General features: G+C 48.9%; 1 protein-coding gene across 2 annotated transcripts; it reads right to left on the bottom strand.

The window, feature by feature from the left end:
• Window positions 1–1004: 1004 nt before the first annotated feature.
• SLAMF6 (SLAM family member 6) lies at window positions 1005–24935 on the bottom strand. 2 transcript variants are annotated; one of them, XM_047840486.1, is made up of 8 exons: window positions 24296–24935; window positions 12029–12361; window positions 7692–7955; window positions 7131–7250; window positions 6866–6904; window positions 5794–5873; window positions 4311–4385; window positions 1005–3947 (listed from the first exon to the last, which is right to left on the bottom strand). In XM_047840486.1, the coding sequence occupies exons 1-8, from the start codon at window positions 24408–24410 to the stop codon at window positions 3801–3803; spliced, it is 1173 nt and encodes a 390-aa protein (XP_047696442.1). In that variant the 5' UTR covers window positions 24411–24935; the 3' UTR covers window positions 1005–3800. The 2 variants fall into 2 exon arrangements, with proteins under 2 accessions (XP_047696442.1, XP_047696443.1); XM_047840487.1 differs by lacking the exon at window positions 6866–6904 and having other exon boundaries at window positions 24296–24933.
• Window positions 24936–25199: the final 264 nt, after the last annotated feature.

Raw genomic sequence — 25199 nt, 5'->3', positions numbered from 1 at the left:
GATAATGTGGGGCGTGTGTGTGTGTGTGTGTGTGTGTGTAGAAAGGACAGTATGGGAGAGGCAGATATAAAGCAAGAGACTGTAGTTAGTTGTCACATGCATGTAAAAAAATTTTTACGTTTAGTTATTTTGAGAGAGAGAGAGTGCGTGCGTGAGAGAGCGAGCGCACAAGCAGGGGAGGGGCAGAGAGAAGGAGAGACAAGATCCCAAGCCGACTCTATGCCATCAGCACAGAGCCCGATGTTGGGCTCGAACTCACCGCCTGTGAGATCATGATCTGAGCTGAGGTCAAGAGTCGGACGCTTGACGGACTGCACCACCCAGCCACCCCAGTTGTTATATGCATTTCAAAGCACTATTTGAACTATTTGTAGATAAAACTAATGAAAATTAATCCAAAGCAAAAAAAAATGTAGCACAACTACATGTTCTGACATTGGAGACTTGTTTAAGAGATACTCTTTCTTTAAAAACTGTTTATTTTCATTTTTGAAGTAATCTCTACACCCAGTGTGGGGCTCGAACCCACAACCCCAAGATCAAGAGCTGCACGCTAGGAGTGCCTGGGTGGCTCAGTCGGGTAAGCGTCTGACTCTTGATTTTGGCTCAGGTCGTGATCTCAGAGTTTGTGAGATCGAGCTCCACCTGGGGCTTTGTCTCTGTCACTGTCAGCGTAGAGCCTGCTTAGGATTCTTTCACTCCTCTCTCTCTCTTTCTCTCTCTCTCTCTCAATAAATAAATAAATACACAAATAAATAAATACAAAGACTTTCATGCTCTAACACCTGAGCCAGCCAGGGACCCCTGAAGAGATATTCTGAAGCAGAAAAATTGTAAAAAACATTTCATTTTGGTAAAAAGCTTATACCTTTGATAGGGAACGATTTGTGGTAGTTATGTTGGGGATTGTATGGAATTTCTGTTTATGGAATGTTTGAATCATTTTTAAGGAGCATGTATTTATTATTTTTGTGATCAGAAGGAGACACGTTGAAAAATGGTGTATTCGAGTGACATCAGCTAGATGGTGGATACGAGGGCCTTAGCCCTGGTCCTCCCAGGGGAACCCTGATTTAACAGCCATTCCTGGACAAATACACTTTTACGAGAGCTCCGGGGTCCCGTTGAGAGGTCCTAGCGCCTGAGTGGAGCACAGAATCCGAGAATGGACACATTGCAAAGGGTGAGAACAATTTCACTTTACTCACATCACCCCAAGCTGGCACAGCTCAGTGCTTAGAGAGACTCCCTCGGTCTGGTTCTTCCCACAGGAGACCCCATGAAATGAGCATCCTCCTTCCCCGGTCTTTCGCAATGGGCCCGGGAGGCTTGCTTCTGTCCCCCGGAATGCATAGGGACGTTGCATTTCTGTCTCATTGGGGGGCAGCTAAGAACAAAGCAAGGGGGCTGGGGCCCAGGGCAACTGACGTGTGGGTCTCAGAAACCAGCCTAGGGGCCCTGCCAGTGAGCTGGTCCACCAGTGGACCCCCACAGCAGGCCCGCATCCACCCCTGCAGGCGGTCCCCCAGAGTGGGGAGCCACACGACTCGCATGCACAGCTCGGCAGCCAGCCTGGATCCCAGCAGTTGGCTTTGGCTCTACAGGAGGGGGAGAAAGCACCTTACCCCCGACTGCTCCTTCACCAGGGAAGGAGAGGTAGGAGTTGGCACCCATTATCCTGGCACACCTGTGTGCTGCCCTGGGGAAGATAGACCCGGTGCCTCGGCACTTGGCGTGGCTCCGCAGAGTTGGGAGAAAGGGGATAAAATCTCAGTTATGCGCGAGGAACGAGTCCTAGAGAGATTCACCGTACATCCGAGGGCCTATAATTAACAATATCGTACTTAACATTTTTCTAATCGGGTAGGTCTTATGTTAAGTGTTCGCGTCCCACCAAAAACTAAAAATTGAAAGTAAAAGAAGCTAGAGGACACCTCTCATGGTGCCAGTTATGTTTATAGTCCCGACTGTGGTCAGTTTCACGAATGCATACTTCTCTCCAGACTCATCGAGTTGTGTGCCATGAAGGACGTCCAGCTTCTTGTATGTCGATCACACCTCCATAGAGTGTTGTAAAAAAAAATTCTTATCTTGAAGATCTCAAACGCACAAAAACATCAGAGAATTCTGCTCTGGGGATAAAAGAATGAAGTTTTAAAATCTGAGCCGAATAGACTGGTAAGGAATGATGTAAACTGGCAAACCGGCAGGGAAGTGGGTCCCAGACAATGTATCCCTTCTCCTTTCTTGTGGTGAGGGTTTGTGAGAAGACTGTAAGAATTCAGGAGGACGCAATTTAACAACAGGAATGGTAACAACGCAACACTGACGCTCATGTTTATCGGGCTCTGTGAATACACCAAGGGCTGCAGGCACATTGTCTTTAATTCTTCCAGGACTCCACTAGATGCTCGTTTATCTATTTAAAAAGTATCATTGAACACTGTTTTCAACGGTTGTTTATTTTTGAGAGACACAGAGAGAGCATGAGCAGGGGGTGGGGGTGCAGAGAGAGGGGGAGACACAGACTCCGAAGCAGGCTCCAGGCTCCGAGCTGTCCGCGCAGAGCCCGCCGCGGGGCTCGAACTCACGGACTGCGAGATCATGACCTGAACCGAAGTCAGTCGCTTAGCCGACCGAGCCACCCAGGAGCTCGGTTGAACATTTTCTAGGTGCTAGATCCTGTGCTAGGTGGTCAGGATACTGAGATGAAATCATTGTGGTCCCTGCTCCCCGAGAGCGTATGGAGTAGTCGGAGAAAGAGACGTTAAATATAATAAATAGTCGATGGCATGTGGTAGACGACATGGAAAGTGTGACAGAATACAAGGGGATGCACTTCAGATAGAATGGTCTGAAGGTCTCTCTTGGAGAGTGACATATATGCACCGACACCTATAGAATGAGGAGGAAGGAGGCAGGCAGAGAAGGGTCTGGAGGCAGATGTGAGCAAACTCCTCCGAGGAGCTGAAAGAGAATCAGAGAGGCCAAATCAGAGAGAGAGGGGTGAGTGGTGACAGCCGAGGTTGTAGAGGCGCCAGGCCATCCAGAGCCACGGAGACTCAGTTTCTTTCTGAGTGACCGGGAAGTCCCGCAGGGTTCATCTTAAGCAGACAAGTGAAGGGTCTGATTTATATTAAAGATATTACTCCAGCTGTCTTGTGGAGAATGGACCGGAGGGAGATAAAGCAAACCTGGGGGACATTTGTTTGGAGTTTACTGTTGTAGCCCAGGTTGGAGATGATGGTGGGTTAATTAATACAGGATGGAGGTTGAAGGTTTGGAGACAAGCGGGTTGATCTGACATACATGTGTGGAGGTAGAGTCCAAAGGGCCTGATGATGAAACAGCTGAAGTCAAGGATAACTCCGGTTCCTGGTTTGAGTTAACAGGCTGATCCCCATTTTTCAGTCTAGCAGACCAGAGCTCAAGAGGTTCCGTCACGGGTCCCGGGAGGTATGTCTAGTAAACGATGCGTGAGGGTTTGGGGATGGGTCCGTCCGATTCTGGAGACAACATATGTAACACACGGTACTCTCTCCCAGCGAATCGCAGTCCTGCTGCTCTCTACAAGGAGAGAAGTCGTTGTCTTCTGAATTACCAGTCCCTGTCAACCGCAACCCCATCCGTTGCCAAAGAGAAAGTCAATATCCAGGCTTGTTCGCCGAGGCGTGTTTTGACCCGGAGCACATTAGAAAATGTTATTTGGGTCCCATGTTGGAAACGATGTCATTCCTTCGATATTTGACGTAGGCGAACAGGTTCCGGTCCTCAGAACTGGAAGTGATGATCCTAGATATTCAAGTTCTCCAGGCAGAAACCACGCTGTGTTTGTTCTCTCCCAAGGGATCAGGAGAAGCCATGTGCTTCCTGCATTCCTGCTGAGACCCCTCAGCCACTTGGATGACGTTGCCGAGGGCAGTCGTCCGGGGAGAAATGGGCTTACTCTAATGGCAAAAAGGAAAATCAAGCAGGTTAATGGGGACCAGTGTCTCGGGCTATCTCTCGTGGCTATAGAGGAGGTCTGGAAAGCACTAAGTGACAGATAGGAATACGGAGCTAAGGCAAAACTGACTTAAAATTTTAATTTAAACAATTTAACTGAATTCAGGTAGGTTGGAAACTCAGTGATGGGTGACGGGCCTCCTACAAGATAACTTCTACGTTTTGGTGATGCCCTGAGACCTTCTACATTCCGCTGGTGTCTGTGCCATCTATCCCGTGGCCCCCTTTACTTTTACTTCCCTTATAAAGTTCTAAGTCTAAGGAGAGAGGTAAGCTGTGAGAACAGGGCACACTCACTGGCTCACCTCTTTGGACTGATGAACCGTGGAGTAAATTGTGGAGGAATCAGTGGTTTTCATAGGCGTTGGGTTACTTGTTTGCTGTAAAAAAATAATCATAGACATTCGGCTCACAGACAAAGAGATATTTGTGCAGAGAAAGACAACGCAACACAGAGGGGCGATGTCAACATCCTCCAGGAGGAAAGGGTAAGAGAGTATGTAGCAAGAGGGGCTGGCGACCAAACACCACGAGCTCTCAAGCCAGAGAAAGTTGAGTGACATTTCCCGAGGCCCACACAAGAAGCACAACACCCCGGCAAACCAGTGGGCTCGAGAGCCAGAGAGGGACAGGAGGGCAACCTTGTTGGCGGGTGTGTGAAGAAAGGGAAGCGTTCTTTCCTGCATCGGACTCTGCTGTCCTTCGTCCACCTTATGCCAGAGTGTAGAGGAGTATTGTATCTTTTGTCTTAGCTCCTTCGGCAGAAGTCCCCCGTGCTCATGGGTTTTGACATTTAAAACGAACTAAGGAATATTTAGGGCATGGAGAAAACCTCTGAAACTCTCCAGAGTGCGATTTTTTTTTTTTTTTCTGAAGAAGTGAGCAAGTTGGCTGGAGAGCCGTTTATTGGGTTGTTGAGGGTGATGCATCTTGTCCCCAAGAGAGAATTAGAAAGGCAGCAGAGATATTTGGACCAGGGGGAGTACCCTTCTTGTCACCTCCCTTCGAGGAGCCTACCTTGGAAATACCACGAGGAGCTGTGTGAAGGGACATTTGCTTGGGGAACCTAAGATTTCTAGCGGGATCATCGCTTCCATCAGTGGGTGAGGGCTGAGTTATCTTGGCTTACTTTTCAGAAGGTGGATGGTGTTATTTAGAAGGGTCGACCTGCGGATGCTTTACTTTGGGGGTGGTGGGAAATTGCTGATGTGTGGCAAAGGAGTTCCTGGTGGCTGCCCAAGGCCATCTGCTATGTTGCAGAGGGGAGGGGAGCGTTGAAGGCTGCTCATGCCTTTACCGTCTTCTACTGTTGCGAATCCTTGCCCCACCTCCCCCCCTTGAGAGAGTGTTTCTCAGTTCCTCTATTTCTACTCCATCCAGGGCAAGAAACCCCCCTGCCACACAGTTGTGCTCTCTGGAAACTCTCAAATTTCATTGAATTCCAATCTATTCAGCAAGTGTTTACCTTGAACCGTGCTCAGGGAACAGAGAGGAAAACATCATTTTCACTTCCAGGCAGCTCGTAATTAAGCTGCCAAGGGACAAGACTTACTGATGCGTCACGCAGTTAGAGGACCATGTAAAGTAGGGCGTGAGCAAACACATCATGGGGCGAGAGCCCTGAGGGCTGGCAAGGTCCCCCATGCAACGTCGTCGCTGCTGCCACTGCCTCTCCTCTCCTCCACAGTGGGGGGTCATTGGATTAAAGGGATGACTATGGTGACAAGTTTGCGTACGAAGACTCTAAAAACCGTGCCAATGATGGAATATAAAGCTGAAGGGACTCACCCTCTTTGGATGAGTGACATGAGCATACACGGTGTTCCCCGAAGAGATGGAGACATACTCTAAGTTATTCATGTTCTCTGCTGTTAACACAGGAAGGCACAGTCAGTGTCCCACTCTCTCAGTGTCCCACTCCATGGCACTTTGTGGCCCCAAAGAGGCAGTTGGTCGAGGCAATGCCCTTCCTTAGGGTTCATTCATTTTTGACACTCTCTGAAGTTCTGGGTTGAACTAGAACCTTCTCAGCTGTGTGCTCTATTTCTGACCTCATCTCTTGGGGGGACGTGGTCTTGAGGTGTCCTAAAGCTTCAGCGTCTCCCTCTGGATTCACATGTGGACCAGTGAGCTCCCGGGACCAGAGAGCACTGCCTCCACAGGGGCCAGGGAACGCCATTGGCAAGCTTAATGGAGCCGCGTTATGTCACATATAAAGTATTAGGAAACTTCTCAGATTCTATTACAGATGGTTGTACTATGGATAGTTATATTATATTATATTTATTATTACTGATGAGAAACTGGAGGCTCAGGAAGTTCAATTAACTTGGCACAAAGTCAAAGAGGAAGTGATGGAACAGGAACTCGGATGCCTGGCTTCTGACTCTGAACCTCACGTTCGTCCTCTACACACGATGTCGTGTATCTCTGACCCCTGAAATGAGACTCACAGCCAGTCTGAGTCCAGAGCCTGTGTTCTTTTTGGACTGGGTCTACTCAGTGTTCAAATCCCCTGGCTGAAAGAGTGACAGGGTCAGGCAGTTTGTCTTTGGACCTTTGATGCTCTAACCCTGTCCCTGCCCTGGACTTGCTGGTTGATAATGGACAGTGAGCCTTTCACCGGTACCTGGTTTCTCATCAACGGGGTGGGGAGCCACCCTCTTCCCAACGCCTAAGATCCTTCAGGGACAGACATGCATAGTTACGGGTCACCTCTCTTTCACCATCTGGTCCCCCTGAGTAATGGTATTCTGACTCCCTCCTCTCTCATTACCCAGCCTTCTGACTGGCCCCTTTCCTCCTTCACTAGGACTCCGCCTCTGTCTTAGGATTGGGAGCTAAGAGTCTACAAGCTCACCAGAAGTCTGGGTTTGCTGAGCAGAGAAATGAAAGACGCCTGAAAAATAAAATCAGGGAAATGGAAATTTGTGAGTGCAGTGTGAGAGGCCCCCACGCCCTACGCCTCGCCCACAGGTGTCTCTCTAGAGGATGTGGTGCAGGGGGACCCGAAGGGGAAGGGCAGCCAGGCCTTGAGGCTTGGTCATGCATTTTCTGGAGAAAATTAGCACGTGTGCGGTCACATCCCAGGGGCCGTCCCAGTGGACCTTCCTCCCTCCCTTTACCTCTCTTGCACAAACAGTATTTCTTCCTCCAAACAACAAGTAACACGATGACTGGACATATCAAAATAATAGTCACAAGTGCAATCCATAGGGTACCAATGGACTCATCATTCAAAAAATCTGAAAAAAGGAAAAGAGAAGAGCGTCTTTCTTCTGAAAAGACCCCTCCTGAGGGTCTCTGCTGAGCCTCTTCTAGGCCACCTTTGGGGGCTGGGTGGGTTCCAGCTCTGGGCAGCCTTTCTGGGAGTGGGAGTCCCTGTGGTGGACGGGGCAGGAGCCTGGTAGAGCCCGTGTGGGGAGCAGTTCCGACTTCCCAAGGACTTGGCCCCGGGGCCCTGAGTGGGCTGGAGGACTAGGGGGAGGGAGGGAGGAGAGGCCTCTGGAGGCAATGAGAGGTACAGAGCTGCGGCGGGGGGGGGGGGGGCGGTGTTAGTCCTACCCCAGCAGTGTTGGGTGGCCTCCCCCTGAGCCCCTGTTTTGGGAAGTCACCTTGGGCAGGAGGGACATACCGCATCCCACAGCTGCTCAAGGCTCTCGGGGAGACCTGAGACCGACTGTTACCTTTGCAGAGACTCTGGGTGGAAACAGAGAAGGACAGTTGGCTGACAGGATTCTCAGCTATGCAGGTGTACTTCTCTTCGCTGGAGTGCTTGGGGTCCCAGGACAGAGTGAGGTTGGCTTCTCTTATAGATATGCTTCCTGCGACCTCCCACCTTACTAGGTTGTCGTCATTCATATTCTCCACAGAGCAGGTCAGGTGGATCTCACAGGTCCCATTCTCGGATCGCCAAGTGTGGTTGGCCACTTCTAAGTTCCTCAGTGGTCCTGCACACGGGGAAAGGGCCCGGCCTGAGACCAAATGGCTTGGTCTTCAGGCCATTGTGAAAAATACCCTTCCCACCGCAAAATGCTTCTGTATTCCTCCCAACACTCTACTGTATGCTATGGCCTGTCTACTCTGTAAGTAACTTGGCTTGTATTGCCAAGTGATGAGGGACATCAGCACGAGACAGAGCAGCCAGGGGGAGAAGTGAGTGGGGACACACGACGGCCATCACCAACTAGTTGCGTGATACTGGGCTGCTCAATTTACTTTCTGGGCCCCAGTGTATTCCTGGCATCCTTTCCAGCCTTGTACACTGGCCTTGTGTGAAGACGTTGGGGAATTCAGCTGAGGGCCAACTGGCCCTTAGTCAGGGCAGAAGCCAGTAAACCAGACTCAAGAGCCCTATTCTCTCCACCATCAGAGTTCCCTAGCTGGGGTGGAAGATAAAAGCTCGGTGTCCTTGGGGACTTGTACTTCTCACGAATCTGCAGGAATGCCGGTCCTCATTGTATCGGATGCTGGCTCCAGCGAGGACAAAGAGATCCTGATGCGGAATGTCAGCAAGACGGAAAGGGAAATGTCGAGAGCCAAAAAACTAGAGAAAGAAGTGAGGGAACTGAACGAGCAAGTAATTCTGGAGAACCAAGAAGTACAATATATCCAGGCATTTGAGAAATTTCTAAGAGCAAAGATCAGAAAATATTGGCTATTGAGACGTCAGTAGCGCGGTGCCTGGGTGGTTCAGTCGGACTTCGGCTCAGGTCACGATCTTGTGGTTCATGAGTTCGAGCCCCGCATCAGGCTCTGTGCTGACAGCTCAGAGCCTGGAGCCTGCTTCACATTCCGTGTCTCCCTCTCTCTCTCTCTGCCCCCGCCCCCCAATTTGGGCTCTGTCTCTTTTTCTCAAAAATAAATAAACATTAAAAGATATTTTTAACAAATGTCTGGAGCTGCAAATCAGTAGGGATGTGGGAGTGGTACAGAAAAAGGCCACTGAGCGGGGCTTGGCCTGAGGTAACGATGACCCAGTAAAGAACGGAATGACCCCGACTGTCTGGTGGGAAGATATTGAGCAATGCTCTAAGCTTAGTTAGTGGAGTAGAGGTGGGACATATTCTGACAGAAAGGAATTTCATGGAATGGAGAGTGTTGGATTTGGAGTTAGGAAGACCTTGGCCAGACTTATGGCTTTGTCATTTCCTGGTTATGTGACCGTGGAGACATTTTTAAATCTCTCCACGCCTTATACAAACTTACATCTTCGTCTCACACCACCACATCAGGATACCCTGGTGGCTTCACCTCCAAAGTATATCCAGAATCCAAGCACTTCATAAAACCCTCTGATGGTTCTCAGTCTCACCAAGAGTAGAGACCAAAGCCCCTGTGAAGGCTCTCAGAGCCATACGTGATGTGGCCTCTATTTCCATACTGACCTTGTTTCTTGTTCCTCTCCCCTCACTCTGCTCCTTGGCCTTTGACCTCTTTGGCGTTCCTTGAGCCTGCCAGGCACAGGGGAGGCCTCTCCATTCAACTATCTGCATGGCTCACTCCCTCACCTCCAACAGTTCTTGGCTCAAATGCTATCTTCTCAGCCTATTATGACCACTCCATTTATTAAAAAATTTTTTTTAATATTTATTTATTTTTGAGACAGAGAGAGAGAGAGAGACAGAGAGGCAGACTGCAAATGGGGGAGGGGCAGAGAGAGAGAGGCAAAGAATCTGAAGCAGGCTCCAGGCTCTGAGCTGTTAGCACAGAGCCCGACGCGGGGCTCCAACTCATGAACCGCGAGATGGTGACCTGAGTCAAAGTCGGAGTCTCAACTGACCGAGCCACTCAGGCACCCCATGACCACTCCATTTAACAATGACTTCTGTTCCTTGTCACTCCTGATGCCAAAAGGTCCTGAGAAGGGTTTGGCGTTGAACCTCATGAGTATGGTTATTGCAGAAGTCATGCTTTGTCTTCTGACCAGTGGCTAAAGAACATTATCTCAACAGTGTGATGGAGACTGATACGGGGTCTGTTCTCAGACTTTCCACCGGATGTCTCTCTTCTCTCCAGGGTCCTAGCACTGACTTGATGACCTCTGGTCACCCAGAGTGATTCTGCCTGTAGTGGGTTGAATGATGACACCCTCCCAAAAGATATCTCCACGTCCTAATTCCCAGAATCTTATTCAGAAAAGGGTCTTTGTAGATGTAATTAAGTGAGATGAAGAGATGATTCTGGATTATCTGGGTGGGCTCTAAATCCAGTGATAAGTGTCCTTGCAAGAGGAGAGCAGAGAGATATTTGAGACAGAAGAGGAGATAACATAGGGAAAGGAGGAGGCGATGTGACAGGGAGGCAGAGACTCATGTGACACAGACACAGGCCAACAAACATTAAGGAGTGCCAGCAGCATTCCAGCAGAAGCTGGAAGAGGCCAAGAACAGATTGCCCTCTAGGGCCTCCAGAGGGACGGTGGCCCTGCCCATGCCTTGATTTTGGACTTTGGGCCTCCAGAATTGTGAGAGAATAAAATTTCTGATGTTAGCCACCGACTTTGTGGTGATTTGTTTAACAGCTTCAAGATATCAATAGACTGTCCCAGGGTGATTTTGCCCGTTTGGTTGGAATTCCTGTGGCAGACTTTTCTAGACAACCTCTCTTTCCTATCATATTTACCTGTTCTGTGTCCTGTTCTTTTAGGGACATGACTTTGACCAATCTAACACGGTACATCTGCCAAATATTTAGGGGATTATAAAGGTTCACAAGTAACCTATTTGTGGTGACATCTTACTTTAACTGAAGTGCTTTTTTGGATTCCACGTCTTAACCCAAAGAGCTCTGGGTGAGTTTTAGACACTGTAGGCTCTCGGGTAGATGAGACGTACGGAATCTCGGTGACCTTCAAAGTTGCCAGTTCAAGCTTGAATCTCCTATACAACATTCCTGCTAAGAGATGGTCTTAAAGGCATTCAAGGCATCTCGAACACCACTGATTGCCAGAAGGATCTTTTTTTTTTTTTTTTTTTTTTCTGATACTGATTGGCAAGCTGTCTCATGGTTTCCATAATTTTATGTTGAGGACGTGAACCGTCTGGGGAAAATGTTCTTGGAAATTAAATAACCTTGTAGAAAAGATCTTTCTCGTTATCAACTCATCCTTACAGAGCACTTTCTAGGTACACCACTGTTCTGTATACTGATCATTCTCCACTGAGCCAGACGAGCCTTTGTGTAAAGGGACGTGTCATGCCAGCTAGTCATGTGGGAAACTCTCCCACTTACTGCTTCCTCTGTGACTGTAGGCAGGTTGCTGTGACTGACGCTGTGCCTCAGGGTTAAGGGTTCGTATCTACCTCGTGGAGTTTGGTGAAGATTACCCAACAGATATAGGTAATGCACGTGGTAACAGAGTCACAGCTATTTCAATTCTGTTACTTCCATTACATTCCTTTTTTTTTTTAAGTTTTATTTATTTAAGTAATCTCTACACCCAATGTGGGGCTTGAACTCGTGACCCCGAGATCAAGAGTGATGCCCTTCTGACTGAGCCAGCCAGGTGCCCCACTTCCATTACATTTCTGGTCAAGAGGGACTATTTTTTTTTAAGTTTATTTATTTACTTTGAGAGAGAGAGAGTGAGTGAGCGAGAGCAGGGGAGGGGCAGAGAGAGAGAGAGAGAGAGCGCGCGAATCCCGATCAGGCTCCGTGATGTCTACGTGGAGTTGGACGTGGAACTCGATCTCACAACTCTGAGATCATGACCTGAGCCGAAATGAGAAGTCAGATGCTTCACTGACTGAGCCACTCAGGTGCCCCAAGAGGGACTATTTTATTGGGTGAGGGAGAGTGATGTGATTGGGGGCCAGGAGTCACAAGACTTAGGTTCTATTCTCCACTCTGTCACTCACTGGCCGAGCAATGCCATTGAGATTGTTTACTGCTGGACCTCAGTCTGACTCGAATTACTACGGCTGTTTACCACTGGGCTATGGTGGATACTGGCTGTCACATAGGATTGACATACGTCCTACCTTTCAGTCCATACACAATTAACCCCCATGCTTTCACTCACTGAAGATCCTCAGCTTGTAACTGGAAAACACTGTAGAGGTTTGTGTGGTTATCTGGGCATGGTAAGATCCTGCGTCAGCCATTGTCAGGTTGCTGAGCTGTAAGGAGTAGTTCCTGGTGAATTGCAGTCGGTCTTTCCATTTTGGATTCGTCAGTATGATCCGGGGATCTGAAGGATCGCTTAGTTGTATGAAGGTTATAGATGTTCCGTTGTAAAGCCAGGTGATGGAATGTGTATCCTCAGATATAGGAAGCTTCAAGGGGAAAGTTACCGACTCCCCCAGAGTCCCATTCACCATCAGGGGGGTTGAGCTGGCTTGTGAAGCTGTGCTCCCTGTAAACACAGAAGAGAAATTGCTTTCACCGCGCCCCCCCTCCTCTCCCCCCCCCCCCCCCGCCGGCTCACCCCTTGCTCCCCACACCCTTTCCCTACCTCTGCCCATCTGTTAGAGCCTTCTGATACTGATGCCCGGACATATGATGAAGAGACACAGGGTTAGGAGAAGTGTGGAAATGGACAATCACAGGGGCCCCACCCCCAACAAAATGTCTGGTGTTCTTGGATAATGGGAAGTTGGCCCAGATGGTTCTGGCCCAGTCCACCCTCCTATCCTGGCTGGTCACTCTTGGGTCATGACCACAATATCTGACTCCAGCCTCTGAGTTCTCTGGGCCCGAGGTGGAGGGAGAGAGGGAACTGCGTCAGCTCCCTAGCATAGACTCCAGCAATCACAAGTCTTTGCTGATGAAGTTTAATGAAAGCTCAACACTCACTGATTATCTGCTGTGCCCAACATAGTAGGTTTGTGGGTGGGTGGGGTGGTGGTTAGAGGACTGATACTAGGAATTTATAGCTCTTTACATTCATTATTTCCTTCGATGCTGGTGCAATTCTGGGAGGCAGATCGGATGGATATTATCATCTCCATTTATAGATAAAAGAGCAGGGGCACAGATTGTTTAACTCATTTTTTTCCCCCCAGGGCCACACAGCTACAGAATAAGGGTCAGGATTCAGACCCAACGATTTTGACCTCACTTGCTTTTTGCTCTTTTGGTGATACCAGAAAATATCTTTTCTATTCTCAAAGTGGAGGAGCTAAAACTGATAAATACAGAAGCAATAAATATAACTTCAAAGGAATAGACGGTAGTCCTGTTCTCGTGAGCCTATCTCAGAGCCATTCATGTTTGAGCAAAAAAAGTGAAATGGTCGCAATGATTCTTTTTTTTTTTAATTTTTAAAACTGTTTATTTACTTTTTTGACAGAGAGAGAGAGAAAGAGAGCATAGGCAGGGGAGGGGCAGAGAGAGAGACACACACAGAATCTGAAGCAGGATCCAGGCTCTGAGCTGTCAGCACAGAGCCAGAGCGGGGCTCAAACTCACAAACCATGAGATCGTGACCTTAGCCGAAGTCTGGCGCTTAACCGACTGAGCCACCCAGGCGCCCCTGGTCACAACGATTCTTAAAGAGGATGCTTCCCGAGCATCCTCTGCAAATACGTAGCACGCATCACACCATTTTGTGGTCCTGTGTTTGCTTGTTTGTCTAACTGGCCGTGTCCTGATTATCTTTCTATTTTGGCACTGTGTCTAACATGAAGGAGAATCTGGAAATGTTTGAGTGAGTCGGTGAATATGTAACTGTAACCAGGACCCCCAACCTTCTCCAGATCTCTTACTTCTCAGGAGAAGATCTAAGCAGGGAGGAACTACCTCTCGGGATCCTGACGCTCAGCTCTTGGGCGAGCTCACACTGCCTCTCTCCTTCCTTGATGGTCGTGCAGAAGCCAGGCACTGAACGCTGCCGGCCATTCCCACCCCCCCCCGCCCCGCCCCCCATCTTTCCCATCAGGGGTTTAACGTGATGGGGAAGATTTCTCATCTTAACCTCTTTTCCCTCTAGGAACGGCATGGGGGACGATCCCAAGCAAAATCTTGAGCAAAAGATGTATTTTGCCTTTTCCTGTTGTTGATCCCACTTACTGAAAGTTTAAAAACAGGCAAAACAGATCTGTTGCTTGACGTCAGGACAGTGGTTACCTTTGAGGAGGAGCGAGAGAGAGCAGGTAGGAGGGAGCAAAAAGGGGGACTCTGGGGTGCTGCAAATGTCCTAGTTCTTGACCTGGGTCTGGATACTCGGATTTATTCATTTTGTGATAATTCATTGAGTTCACACTTAGGATTTGTACAGCTTTCTCATCATGTGTATATTTCAGTTAAAAAAATGTTAGAATGACGACAAAACCCAAACCAAACGAAAACAGTTACAATGACCTATGAAGACCAAAAGGTGGGGCGCCTGGGTGGCTCAGTCGGTTGAGCGTCCGACTTCGGCTCAGGTCATGACCTCGCAGCTCGTGAGTTTGAGCCCCGCGTCGGGCTCTGTGCTGATGGCTCGAAGCCTGGAGCCTGCTTTGGTTTCTGTGTCTCCCTCTCTGCCCCTCCCCTGCTCTCCTCTGTTTCTCTCTCTCTCTCTCTCTGTCTCTCAAAAATAAATAAACATTAAGAAAACTTTTTTTTTTAAAGACCAAAATGATCTGCTCATGTTTGTGTCTTTGACCTATTTTTTCTATAACTCTCCCCAGACCAGTTGACTTTGCTCAAACTACGCTGGCCTGGCCATTCCTGGAGCAAGCCAGGGCTGGTTCACCTGCCGTTCCCTCCGCCTGGAAGGGTGTTGTCTCTCAGGTGTGCATGTGGCTCACTCTCTCACCTCTAGAAGGTCTTTAATGCACACATTCCCTCTCAGAGAGGACCGCTCTTCCCTTATCACCACCCCTCACCCCTGTACATTCAGCTGCTTTTGGACTTCTTTTTCTCCGTAATACTTACCACCTAGCCTACTTTATAATTTGCCTTAAAGAAAAAAATTCTCTCTCCCTTCTGCGAGAATGTAAGCTCCCTGAGAGCAAAGGTTTCCGTCTGTCTTTTTCATTGTTGTGATCACTCTTGAACACTGCTTGGCACAGCATAGGCCCATAGGATTCATCCAGTGAGTATCTGTTGAGTGACTGGACACTCCGTTCTTTCTCTTGGAGGTTTTCTGTCCAAGATATTAAGGAGCAGTTTCTCTTTTGTAAGGAGCCTGGGTATACCCTGGGGCCCAAGGACTCCCCAGGAGCTGTTGCCTCCTGCCTAGCACATTCCTTGACGCCTCCTTTTTTTTTTTTTTTATAGATGGCAACTATTCATTGAACAAGTCATTCTTTCTACCGTTTGCTCAGTTCTATGCCAGTTCAGTGAGTAGAGCTTTAGAACTCACGGCATTCAGACCATATGGACCAGATCCCTTTTATGGACCAGTTTCTGGGTTGAAGATTGGGAACATGAATAAGAAATGTTGGTCCTCTGGGCTCACCATGTCGAAGAGGAGCCTACCAGGCAAGTGAGTAGTTTCAGTGCAATGAGCTGGGTCTGGAGCTAGGAAGGGGCTGACTTCTGCATTGACCTTGTACGGACCATCAATTGTACCCGGTACACTCAACACCAAGTACTTCTTTCTTTTTGTTGTAATTATGAGACTGTTTTCCTCTCTTTTCCAGCATCTTGGGGATAGAGACTGTGCTTATTATCTCTGTGTTCCTAGCACTGAACACAATTTCTAGCTCAATAAATGTTGACCCAACAGAGGTACGTGCTGTAGAGGAGCCCAAATAAATGAGCATCCGGGGCTGGGGGAACTGGGGGTTGTCAGGGAACCCTTCACAGGGGCGATAACATCACAGCAGGGTTCTGAATAAAAACAAGGGGTTCCTATGGCCCAACTATTTGTGATTCTTCCAAGAGTGCCCCGCTCTTTCTTTGCCCCGTTGTTCCCTTTGCCCGGAATGCCCTTTGTCGCTTTTTCCACCTGCTGAGTCCCTATTTATCCTTCAAGGAGGGGCTCAAATATCTGTTTGCCTCTGCTTATATTTGTGGGGAGTTTGTTTTGGTTCAGGGGAAGGAGAAAAGAGTCTGGCTGAAAAAGAGACCAAGGGGAAGAAGGTAGAGAAGGGGAAGGTAGAATTAGTCCCCTGAAGGTCTAAGAAGAAGAAAAAGGCTTAGGGCACTTTGCTCAGGGAAGGGGAAGGTCAGAAGTTACAGGAAATGTTCAAAAGCCCTTCTGTGAGAATTTTGGCACAAGGAGAGCTGCTTTGGGGTCCAGGCGATGTGATTCTGTCAGCAGGGAGAACCCCTCCACTCCGGAAACTCCTCAAAGCCTTTGCCCAGCTATCGGTTTTATCTTTTAGAAACCAACTAATGAATTGATGGAACAGGAAAAGAAACATTTTGAGTAGGACCCCCCAGGACATGCCTGGGCAGCTGAGTCATAAAGTGCCAGACAGGTACCTCAGCTCTAGGACAATATTAAAATCCCTGCCCTGGGACGGGCATAAACCTCATTAGCATACCGTATAATATATGTACAGGCACGTTTTCTGGGTGTGCATGTGAAGGTCTATGCCTGCCCATGACACGTGATGATCAGGCCTCCCCCTCTCCGTATCCATCCCAGACCCCAGTAAGAGGAACCTGCTTATCTACCATTTTTTTTCCATTACCCAGATTTTTATAAAGGTCCCAATGCTTGATGCGGATATATTGGTAGCTTGTTGTGGTTTTAATTTACCTTTCCCTTACGATCAGTTACATTCAATACCTTTTAATATATTTATTGGCCATTTCCATTTGAATATTTACTTTAGTCACTTGTCTGTTGAAATCTTTGATCCACTTTTGAATGGATTCTCAGTTTTTTTCCTTATTATTTAGGAGCTCTTGGTGTATTCTAGATACAAAATATATTTCGAAAATCTGTTTCTCCCACTTTGTGGATTGCCTTTTTACTCTCTTTTTAAAAATGTATTTATTGTTTAATTTACAACTGACTTGGTGCAACAATGATTTCAGGAGTAGGTTCCTTAATGACCTTTACCCATTTAGACCATCCCCCCCTCCCACAACCCATCCAGCAACCCTGTTCGTTGTCTATATTTAAGAGTCTTTTATGTTTTGTCCCCCTCCCTGTTTTTATATTATTTTTATTTCCCTTCCCTGATGTTCATCTGTGTTGTGTCTTAAATTCCTCACGTGAGTGAAGTCATGTGATAGCGTCTTTCTCTGACTGATTGCTTATCTACAAATGTAATGCAATCTCTGTCAAAATACCAACAGCATTTTTCACAGAACAGAACAAACAATCCTAAAATTTGGATGGAACCGCAAAAGACCCTGAATGGCCAAAGCAATCTTGAAAAAGTAGAACAAAGCCGGAGGTATCACAATTTTAGATTTTGAGTTATACCACAAAGCTGTAGTAATCAAAACGCCACGTTACTGGCACACAGTAGGCACACAGGTCAAAGGAACAGAGCCCAGAGCCCAGAAACAAACCCACAATTATATGGTCAATTAATCTCTGACAAAGGAGGCAAGAACATGCCATGGGAAATAAAAAGGTCTCTTCAACAAATGGTGTTGGGAACACTGGACAGCTACATGCGAAAGAAGCTGGACCACTCTCTGGATTAAAGACCTAAATACGAGACCTGAAACCATAACATTCCTAGAAGAAAACACGTCAACCATGGAAACACTGTTCTAGATACGTCTCCTTTGGCAAGGCAAACAAAAGCAGAATTGAACCGTTGGGGCTATACCAAAATAAAAACTGTTTCCCAGTGGAGGAAACCATCGACAAAATAAAAAGACAGCCTATTGAATGGGAGAAGATACTTGCAGATGACCTATCAGGTGAAGGGTTAGTAGCCAAAATATATAAAGAACTTCTACAACGCAACACCCCGAAACCAAATAATTCAGTGAAAAAATGGGCAGAAGAAATGAGCAGTGTCCAAAGAAGACATCCAGATGGCCAACAGACACAAGATGCTCAACACCACTCGTCATCAGGGAAATGCAAATCAAAACCACAAGGAGATGTCACCCCACACCCGTCAGAATGGCTAAAATAAAAAAAACACAAGAAGTAGCAGGTGTTGGCGAGGTTGTGGAGGAAAAGGAACCCTGTGCACAGCTGGTGGGAATGCAAACTGGTGCAGCCACTGTGGAAAACAGGAGGGAGGTTCCTCAAAAAATGAAAAATAGAACCACCCTACGACCCAGCAGTTGCACTACGGGGTCTTTACCAAAAAGATACAAAAACGTGTGTATTCAAAGGGATACACACACCCCTGTGTTTACAGCAGCATTGCTAACAATAGCCAAGATATGGAAGCAGCCCAAGCATCCATCGACGGACGAATGGACCAAGAGTATGCGGCATGTACGTTCAATGGAATATTATTCAGCCATAAAAAAGAACGAAATCTTGCCATCTGCAACAACATGGGTGGACCTGAAGGCTATAATGCTAAGTGAAATCAATAAGGCAGGCAGAGAAAGACAAATACATATGGTCTCACTCCTGCGTGGAATTTAAGGGATAAAACAAAGAAAAAAAGAGGCAGGCCACGAAACAGATTCTTAACTACAGAGAACAAACTGCTGGGCACTAAAGGGGAGCTGGGGCTGGGTAGGGCGATAGGGAAAAGAGGTGAAAGGAGTGAACAGCACACTTATCGTGATGAGCACTGAGTGATGTATTGAATTGTTGAATCACTACGTCGTACAGCTGAAACGAATGTAACACTGTTTGGTAACTACACTCGAAAAAAAGTTAGAGAGGGAGGGAGCCAAATCAGAAGAGGCTCTTAAAAACTGAGAACAAACTGCGGGTTGATGGGGGGTAGGAGGGAGGGAAGGGTGGGTGAGGGGCATGGAGGAGGGCACCTGTGGGGATGAGCACTGGGCGTTGTGTGGAGTCCAACTGGACGATAAATTTCACGAAGAAAATAATTAAACAAAAAATAAAATAAAATAATTACACTTGAATTTTAAAAAATTGGTTTGAAAAAGGAAAAAAGGAGTCCGCTCACTCCTGTTTGGGGAGTCACCGCCTTGGGAATTATTCTCTGTGCTCTCCGTATTTGCTGCAAATAGAGGACTTGGTAAGGCAGCTCCGGCCGGCGTAGCTTCTCTCTGTAACTCACCGAGGGGCCCACCCACATTGGCTGGGTAACACATGTTGGTGACCCAGGTGGGACTCTTGTCCTTCTGCGACTCTGCCCTCCGATTCCCTGGTGTCCGGTGAATGGAGTAGAGGGCAGTGTCCCCTCGTCCTGGGCTAACCCATTCAAGCTCCCGGGGCCGGGCTGGAAGTGGATTCCTTGCGGGGTTCCCCCTCCTTGGTGCCTGTAACGACCACCGGTGTTGGGGGACCTCCCCCGAGATCCAGCAGCTGCACCGAGTGTTTTTATTCGGAAGGCTCTCTGCTGGCATAGGCCGGGTCTACGGCACAGATTTTAGAGAGTGTCTCACAAAGTCTGGGTGAACTGGGAAAGACCATTAGGAAGACTGCACAACCTGGCTATCCGGGAGGCTTGGATGCTCCAGCCTGGCGAAACGGGAGCGATCGTCTTGAGACTAGTTAGAGGGTAAACTTGACCTCTTCGCTGGGGACACTGGACCCTGTTGTGCTGGTGTCTCGTGCTTAGAGTCCGGGAGATTTGCCGGACGTCTCCGTCCCGGCTGGTCTAGTATCTGTGAGTATGTTTTTACTCAATTGACTGTTGTCGACTGTCTGAATCTCCACCCTGAGTGCCTGGCCGTTGTATACCTTGTCCTTCCCTTCTTTTCGGTACTGGCGATCTGTAAGTAAGGCCCCCAGTTCTCCGGTGTAACTTCGCTTACTAACAGTTAAGATAGATGCCCAGAGTCCTCGGCAGTCCCCAAGACCTTTCTTTCTCTAGCCTTTTTCTTTACAATTAAAAAAAAATTTTTTTTTAATGTTTATTTATTTTTTGAGAGAGAGAGACAGAGAGAGAGAGAGGGGAAGGGCCAGAGAGAGGGGGAGACACAGAATCCAAAGCAGGCTCCAGGCTCTGAGCTGTCGGCACAGAGCCCGAGGCGGGGCTCGAACTCACGAACCGCGAGATCATGATCTGAGCCCCAGTCGGACACTTAACCGACGGAGCCACCCATGGCCTTTTTCTTAAGGACAAGCCACTCGAGGCTTAAATATTCTGTGAGCAAGATCGTGTGGCATTTGTGTCACCCCTAATCACTGTATGTGACCTTTGGGAGTTCAGAGGCTCTAAGGAAGGTTCCCAGAACATGGGACAAGTTCCATTCTGAACAACAGCCTGTAGCCTGTAGCCTCCAGCACTGGAAGGCTTTTGAATTTTTTTTTTCAACGTTTATTTATTTTTGGGACAGAGAGAGACAGAGCATGAATGGGGGAGGGGCAGAGAGAGAGGGAGACACAGAATCGGACACAGGCTCCAGGCTCTGAGCCATCAGCCCAGAGCCTGACGCGGGGCTCAAACTCACGGACCGCGAGATCGTGACCTGGCTGAAGTCGGACGCTTAACCGACTGTGCCACCCAGGCGCCCCTGGAAGGCTTTTGGATACTCCCCTTTGATGTGAAAGCGAGTGATGTTGTTTTGCAGCATCCTGGCCACAATAGACTTTAGAGGATGGAGGAAAATGGTCAGAAAATGGAACTTTATTTATTAAAAAAAATTTTTTTTTAATGTTTATTTATTTTTGACAGAGAGAGAGACAGACAGAGCAAGACTGGGGGAGGGGGAGAGAGAGAGGGAGACACAGAATCTGAAACAGGCTCCAGGCTCTGGGCTGTCAGCACAGAGCCTGATGCGGGGCTCGAACTTAGGGACAACGAGATCGTGACCTGCGCCGAAGTCGGACGCTCACCCGACTGAGCCACCCAGGCGCCCCCCGAAAATGGAACTTTAAAACTCAACAGCACATTGCAATGGAAACTATTTTGTAGAAAGGTAAGAGATCCCCTGTGTTCAGAAGCCCCAACCTTAGCGTTAGCAGACCTTGAAAAGCATTTGATTTATATGGACGTGAAAGATAAGGCGTGGCTGTCGGGGTGTTAACACAGATGCTGGGGCCCTTAAATAAGAGCGTGGTGGCTGATTTCTTTGAACATCCGGACATGGTGGCCAGGAGTTGGTGTCCCTGCCTGAGAGCTGGGGCAGCCACGTGCCTTTTGATAAAAGAGGTAAAGAGAAAGTATGGGTCCACCTAGGACAGTCTGGACCCTGCACCTGGTCTCCGGTTTATCAGAAACCAAAGGACATCTGTGGCTGTCCCAACACAGAACACGACAATATCAAGCCGCCTGCCAGATCCCCCTCAGCTACGGCTGAAGCCGCATCACCCTTTAAACCCAGCTACCCTGCTTCCTGACCTCGCTCCTCCACCCCCCCCCCCCCCCCACAGTTGCCCAGAAGGAACCGGTCAAGTCTCAAGTCGCAGAGATCTCCCAAGTGGATCCCCGGCCAGGGCGGAGGAAGGCCAATCTGTAGATGGGCGAGAAAGGCAGGGACGGGGTGTCCCTGAATGCTCTTGTAGAGGCCAAGAGGCCGACCCCAGGCCCCTCGGCCCGAAAGGCAGACATAAAGTGCTACCAATTGGCACTTTATTCTACATAAAAGATTCTAAATACACCTTCTCTGTCTTCCATGCCCATGGAGCCAAATGGAAGGAAAGGCTTACGAAACCTGGATATAAAGAAACCAGCTTTGGCAGAGAGCCCCGCGGGGTGTTGGAAACCGCGCACAAGTCGAGCAAGGTGCCCATGGTGCATTGCGAGTGCCACCAGAAAGGAAATTCAGAAGTCGTACAGGCAGGCAGCTTGGCGGCCGCAGCCACAGGAAGGGCTGCTAGGTCACGGGAGATTTTGCAGCACAGCGATAACCTCCTTGCCTCGTTATCAGTCCGCCCCAACCTACCCCCATGTGGAGACAGAGGAGGCAGCAAAACCGGGCTGAGGATGGGCCCTGATAATCAGATGACAAAGAGCAGTGGGAAAGTCCAGGGGCCCAAGCAGACTTCTTGGGGGCTTCTTAAGAGTGCACGTGATCTAGGGGCACCCGGGGGGGCTCCGTCGCTTAAGCATCCGACTTCGGCTCAGGTCACGCTCTCGCGGTTCCCGGGTTCCAGCCCCGCGTCGGACTCTGGGCTGACAGCCTGGAGCCTGGAGCCTGCTTCGGATTCTGGGTCTCCTCTCTCTGCCCCGCCCCTTCTCTCTCTGTCCCTACCTCTCTCTCCTTCAAAAAATAAATAAACATTACAAAAAAGCGTTTAAAGAGTGCACAAGATCCAACTGACGGTGGCAGAGAAGCTTCATGCCTGTGGTCAGCAGAGACAATATACGGTCCAGGGATGAAAGAGATTATTATTATTAGCCGAGGCAAGTCAGGCTAGGGGGACACTGCCTGCGGAAGACTGGCAAACGGGTTTTACTGTCATGCCAGCAGCCCCTGGGGGTTTCAAATACTGGATATTTGTAGTTATGTTCACTAGATGGATTGAGGCCTCTCCCTGTGGGGCAGGAATGGCAAATGAGGTAACAAAGGCCCTTATCAGAATGGATATTCCCCTGATTTGGGCTACTGAGGTCGCTACAAAGTGATAATGCATTGACTTTCCCATCAAAGGTCACGTCTGGGATAGACAGAGCTGGGGACATCACGTGGAGGCCACGCCCTGTACCTGGAGGCCTCTAGAAAGACGGGACAGGACGGACACGTTATCTCCCATGGCTCTGTTCTCCTTGAACTTCCTCTTAGCTTCGGTGATGATCTCCCTGCTGTGATGTCCGCGCCTCCAGCCTCTAGTCCTCAATTTCCAGCCGCTCCCCGGAAATCTCACGGATATCACCCTGATGTCTTCAAATCGGTAGATCCGACCTTGAACTCCCCGCCTCCCTTCCCTTCGTCCCCCAACTTTATCACCTCTGGCGACTCTGTCTGAAATCTCCCTGCCCCTTCCTTCCACCATCCTTCACACCCCCATTCCCCGCTTGATTTTTTTTTCCTCCTTATCATTTGTCACTGTCCACTATGCCATTTCACTTAGGTAACTTGTTTCCTCTGCTCAGATGTGAGCTTCACGGGGAACAGTTTTCACCCGCTCTGTTCACGATGTGTCCCCAGAAGCTAGACAAGCAGAGCCTCCCCCACCCTCCTTGTTAATTCTGCATCCACGGTGACTGTCACCGCGGCCCTTTCTCTTGCACTGCGGCTGTGTCTGGGCACTGGTCACTGTTTCTCAGAACTGTTGCAAGAGCTTGCCACCTGCTGGCTAACGAAATCTGGGCCAGTTATTTAAATTCTCGTTGAAATGGGGTCAATATAGCACAAGCTCCCGAGACCTGTACTGAGGCTTATGTATATAATGCGTGCACAGTACTTGGCCCAGGGCCCTGAACAGAAGGCGTCAGGAAGTATTCGCTATTTTCATCCGCTACCCTGGCCTAGCTTTTCTTTTCTTTTTTTTAACTTTTTTTTTTTTTTTAACATTTATTCATTTTTGAGAGTGAGAGAAACAGAGCGTGAGCGGGGGAGCGGCAGAGAGAGAGGGAGACCCAGAATCCGAAGCAGGCTCCAGGCTCTGAGCTGTCAGCACAGGGCCAGATGCGGGCCTTGAACTCACGGACTGAGACCGTGACCTGAGCTGAAGTCGGACGCTTAACCGACTGAGCCACCCGGGTGCCCCATCTGGCCTAGCTTTTCTGTCTCGTCTCCTGCCCCGTCTGTCCCTGAAGCCTGTACTTTGGTTCCAATAACCACCGGTGATTCCCCAAACATGATGCGAACCTTCCCGTTTTTCACGTACTGGTCAGTGGGGAACGGGGAGGCAGGACGGGCCAGGACTTTCTGTGGCCATATATAGTTCTGGCAGCCTACCTAGCCTCTGATATGAATCACAGGAAGGGAGAGCCAGCGATCACAGTAATAAAATAGGGCTATTTCCAGCGTTTGCCCTGTGCCTAGAAATTTTGGCCACACTGAACCATAGGGTTGTCAATATTTTCGACGCGGACACTGAAACTCAAGAGGCATAAGGAACCCACCTGAGGTCACCCAGCAAGAGAGTAGCTCATTTGGGGAGAGAACTCACTTTCCTAACGGCAGAACTCTGTATTTCACAGCATGCTGGTTGTAAACTCCAAACCGTCTGCTCTTAGAACAAGCTCACCTCCCATGCCCCGCAGATAAATGCAGACACAGGGGAAGCTGTCAGCTCCAAGGCAGCGCCTCATGTGCCAAGTGGAGAGGCGGTGACACCCACCCGGCCCCGCGGGGGACAGACAGACACCTATGCATGAGTGGTGTAGACTGAGCGAGCTGCACAAAACCAGAGAGTTGCTCGGGGGGCTGCGCGACCACCCACCCCTGCATTTACCTGGGCCAAGGCAGGAGACCAACGCGAGAGGCAGGAGCAGACAGAGCATGACGGCGGGGCAGACGGGAGCCGGTGGCCTCCTGCGGCCGGTGTCCACCCTTGGCACTTCTGTCATCAACTGAAAGTGATTCTCACCCGGACTTCTCCTTCCTCTCGGAGGTGTGGTAAGCCTTCCTGCGCACTGACAGTCCTCATTTGCCTACTATTCTGTTTACTCTTTTCTGAGTGGAGTGCAACGCTCTTAAGAGTGCGACGTGAGTTGCAATTTTCATTTTCTGTCTAGTTCCTTTTTTCATTTTTTGACTTTTTTTTGCTGGCGGGTTTGGGGGGGGGCGCGGAATGGCCCAAATGACAGGTTGTGGTGTGGTGACCCAAGAGTCACTGTTGTAACCGTCCCATTCGGTGGCATGAATGGCATTCGAGGCCAATATTACAGGCTTACCTCGTTCTGTTGCGCTCCGCCTTGTTGAGCCTCGCAGACATCGTGTTTCTCTACAAACTGAGGTTTTGTGGCCACCCTGGGTCGAGCCAGACTGTTGGTGCCATTTTCCAACCTTTCTTTACTCCGTGACACGTTTTGGCAATTCTCGCAGTCCTTCAAACTTCGTCACGGTTTTTATTTTTATTTTATTTTATTTTTGTTCATGTTTATTTATTTTTGAGACAGAGAGAGACAGAGAGTGAGCCGGGGAGGGGCGGAGAGAGAGGGAGACACGGAATCCGAAGCAGGCTCCAGGCTCCGAGCTGTCGGCACAGAGCCCGACGCGGGGCTCGAACCCACGGACCGTGAGATCGTGACCTGAGCCGAAGTCGGACGCTCAACCGACGGAGCCACCCAGGCGCCCCATATTTTTATATTTTTACGGTGATCTGTGATCAGTGATTTTTGATGTCAGCATTGTAA

Source organism: Prionailurus viverrinus, chromosome F1 (assembly GCF_022837055.1).
Source record: "Prionailurus viverrinus isolate Anna chromosome F1, UM_Priviv_1.0, whole genome shotgun sequence".
NCBI lineage: Eukaryota > Metazoa > Chordata > Mammalia > Carnivora > Felidae > Prionailurus > Prionailurus viverrinus.
Note: the sequence above shows the minus strand (reverse complement) of the source record. Positions and strands in the feature narration are given on the sequence as shown.

Coding starts and splice junctions, on each gene's coding strand:
- SLAMF6 (XM_047840486.1), bottom strand. CDS start 24,410: ATGACAGAAGTGCCAAGGGTGGACACCGGCCGCAGGAGGCCACCGGCT. Junction 12,362..24,295: donor GGTCTCCTGCCTTGGCCCAG/GTAAATGCAGGG, acceptor CTGTGTTTACAG/GGAGCACAGCTTCACAAGCC. Junction 4,386..5,793: donor ATGTCACTCATCCAAAGAGG/GTGAGTCCCTTC, acceptor ATTTTTTTACAG/CAAACAAGTAACCCAACGCC.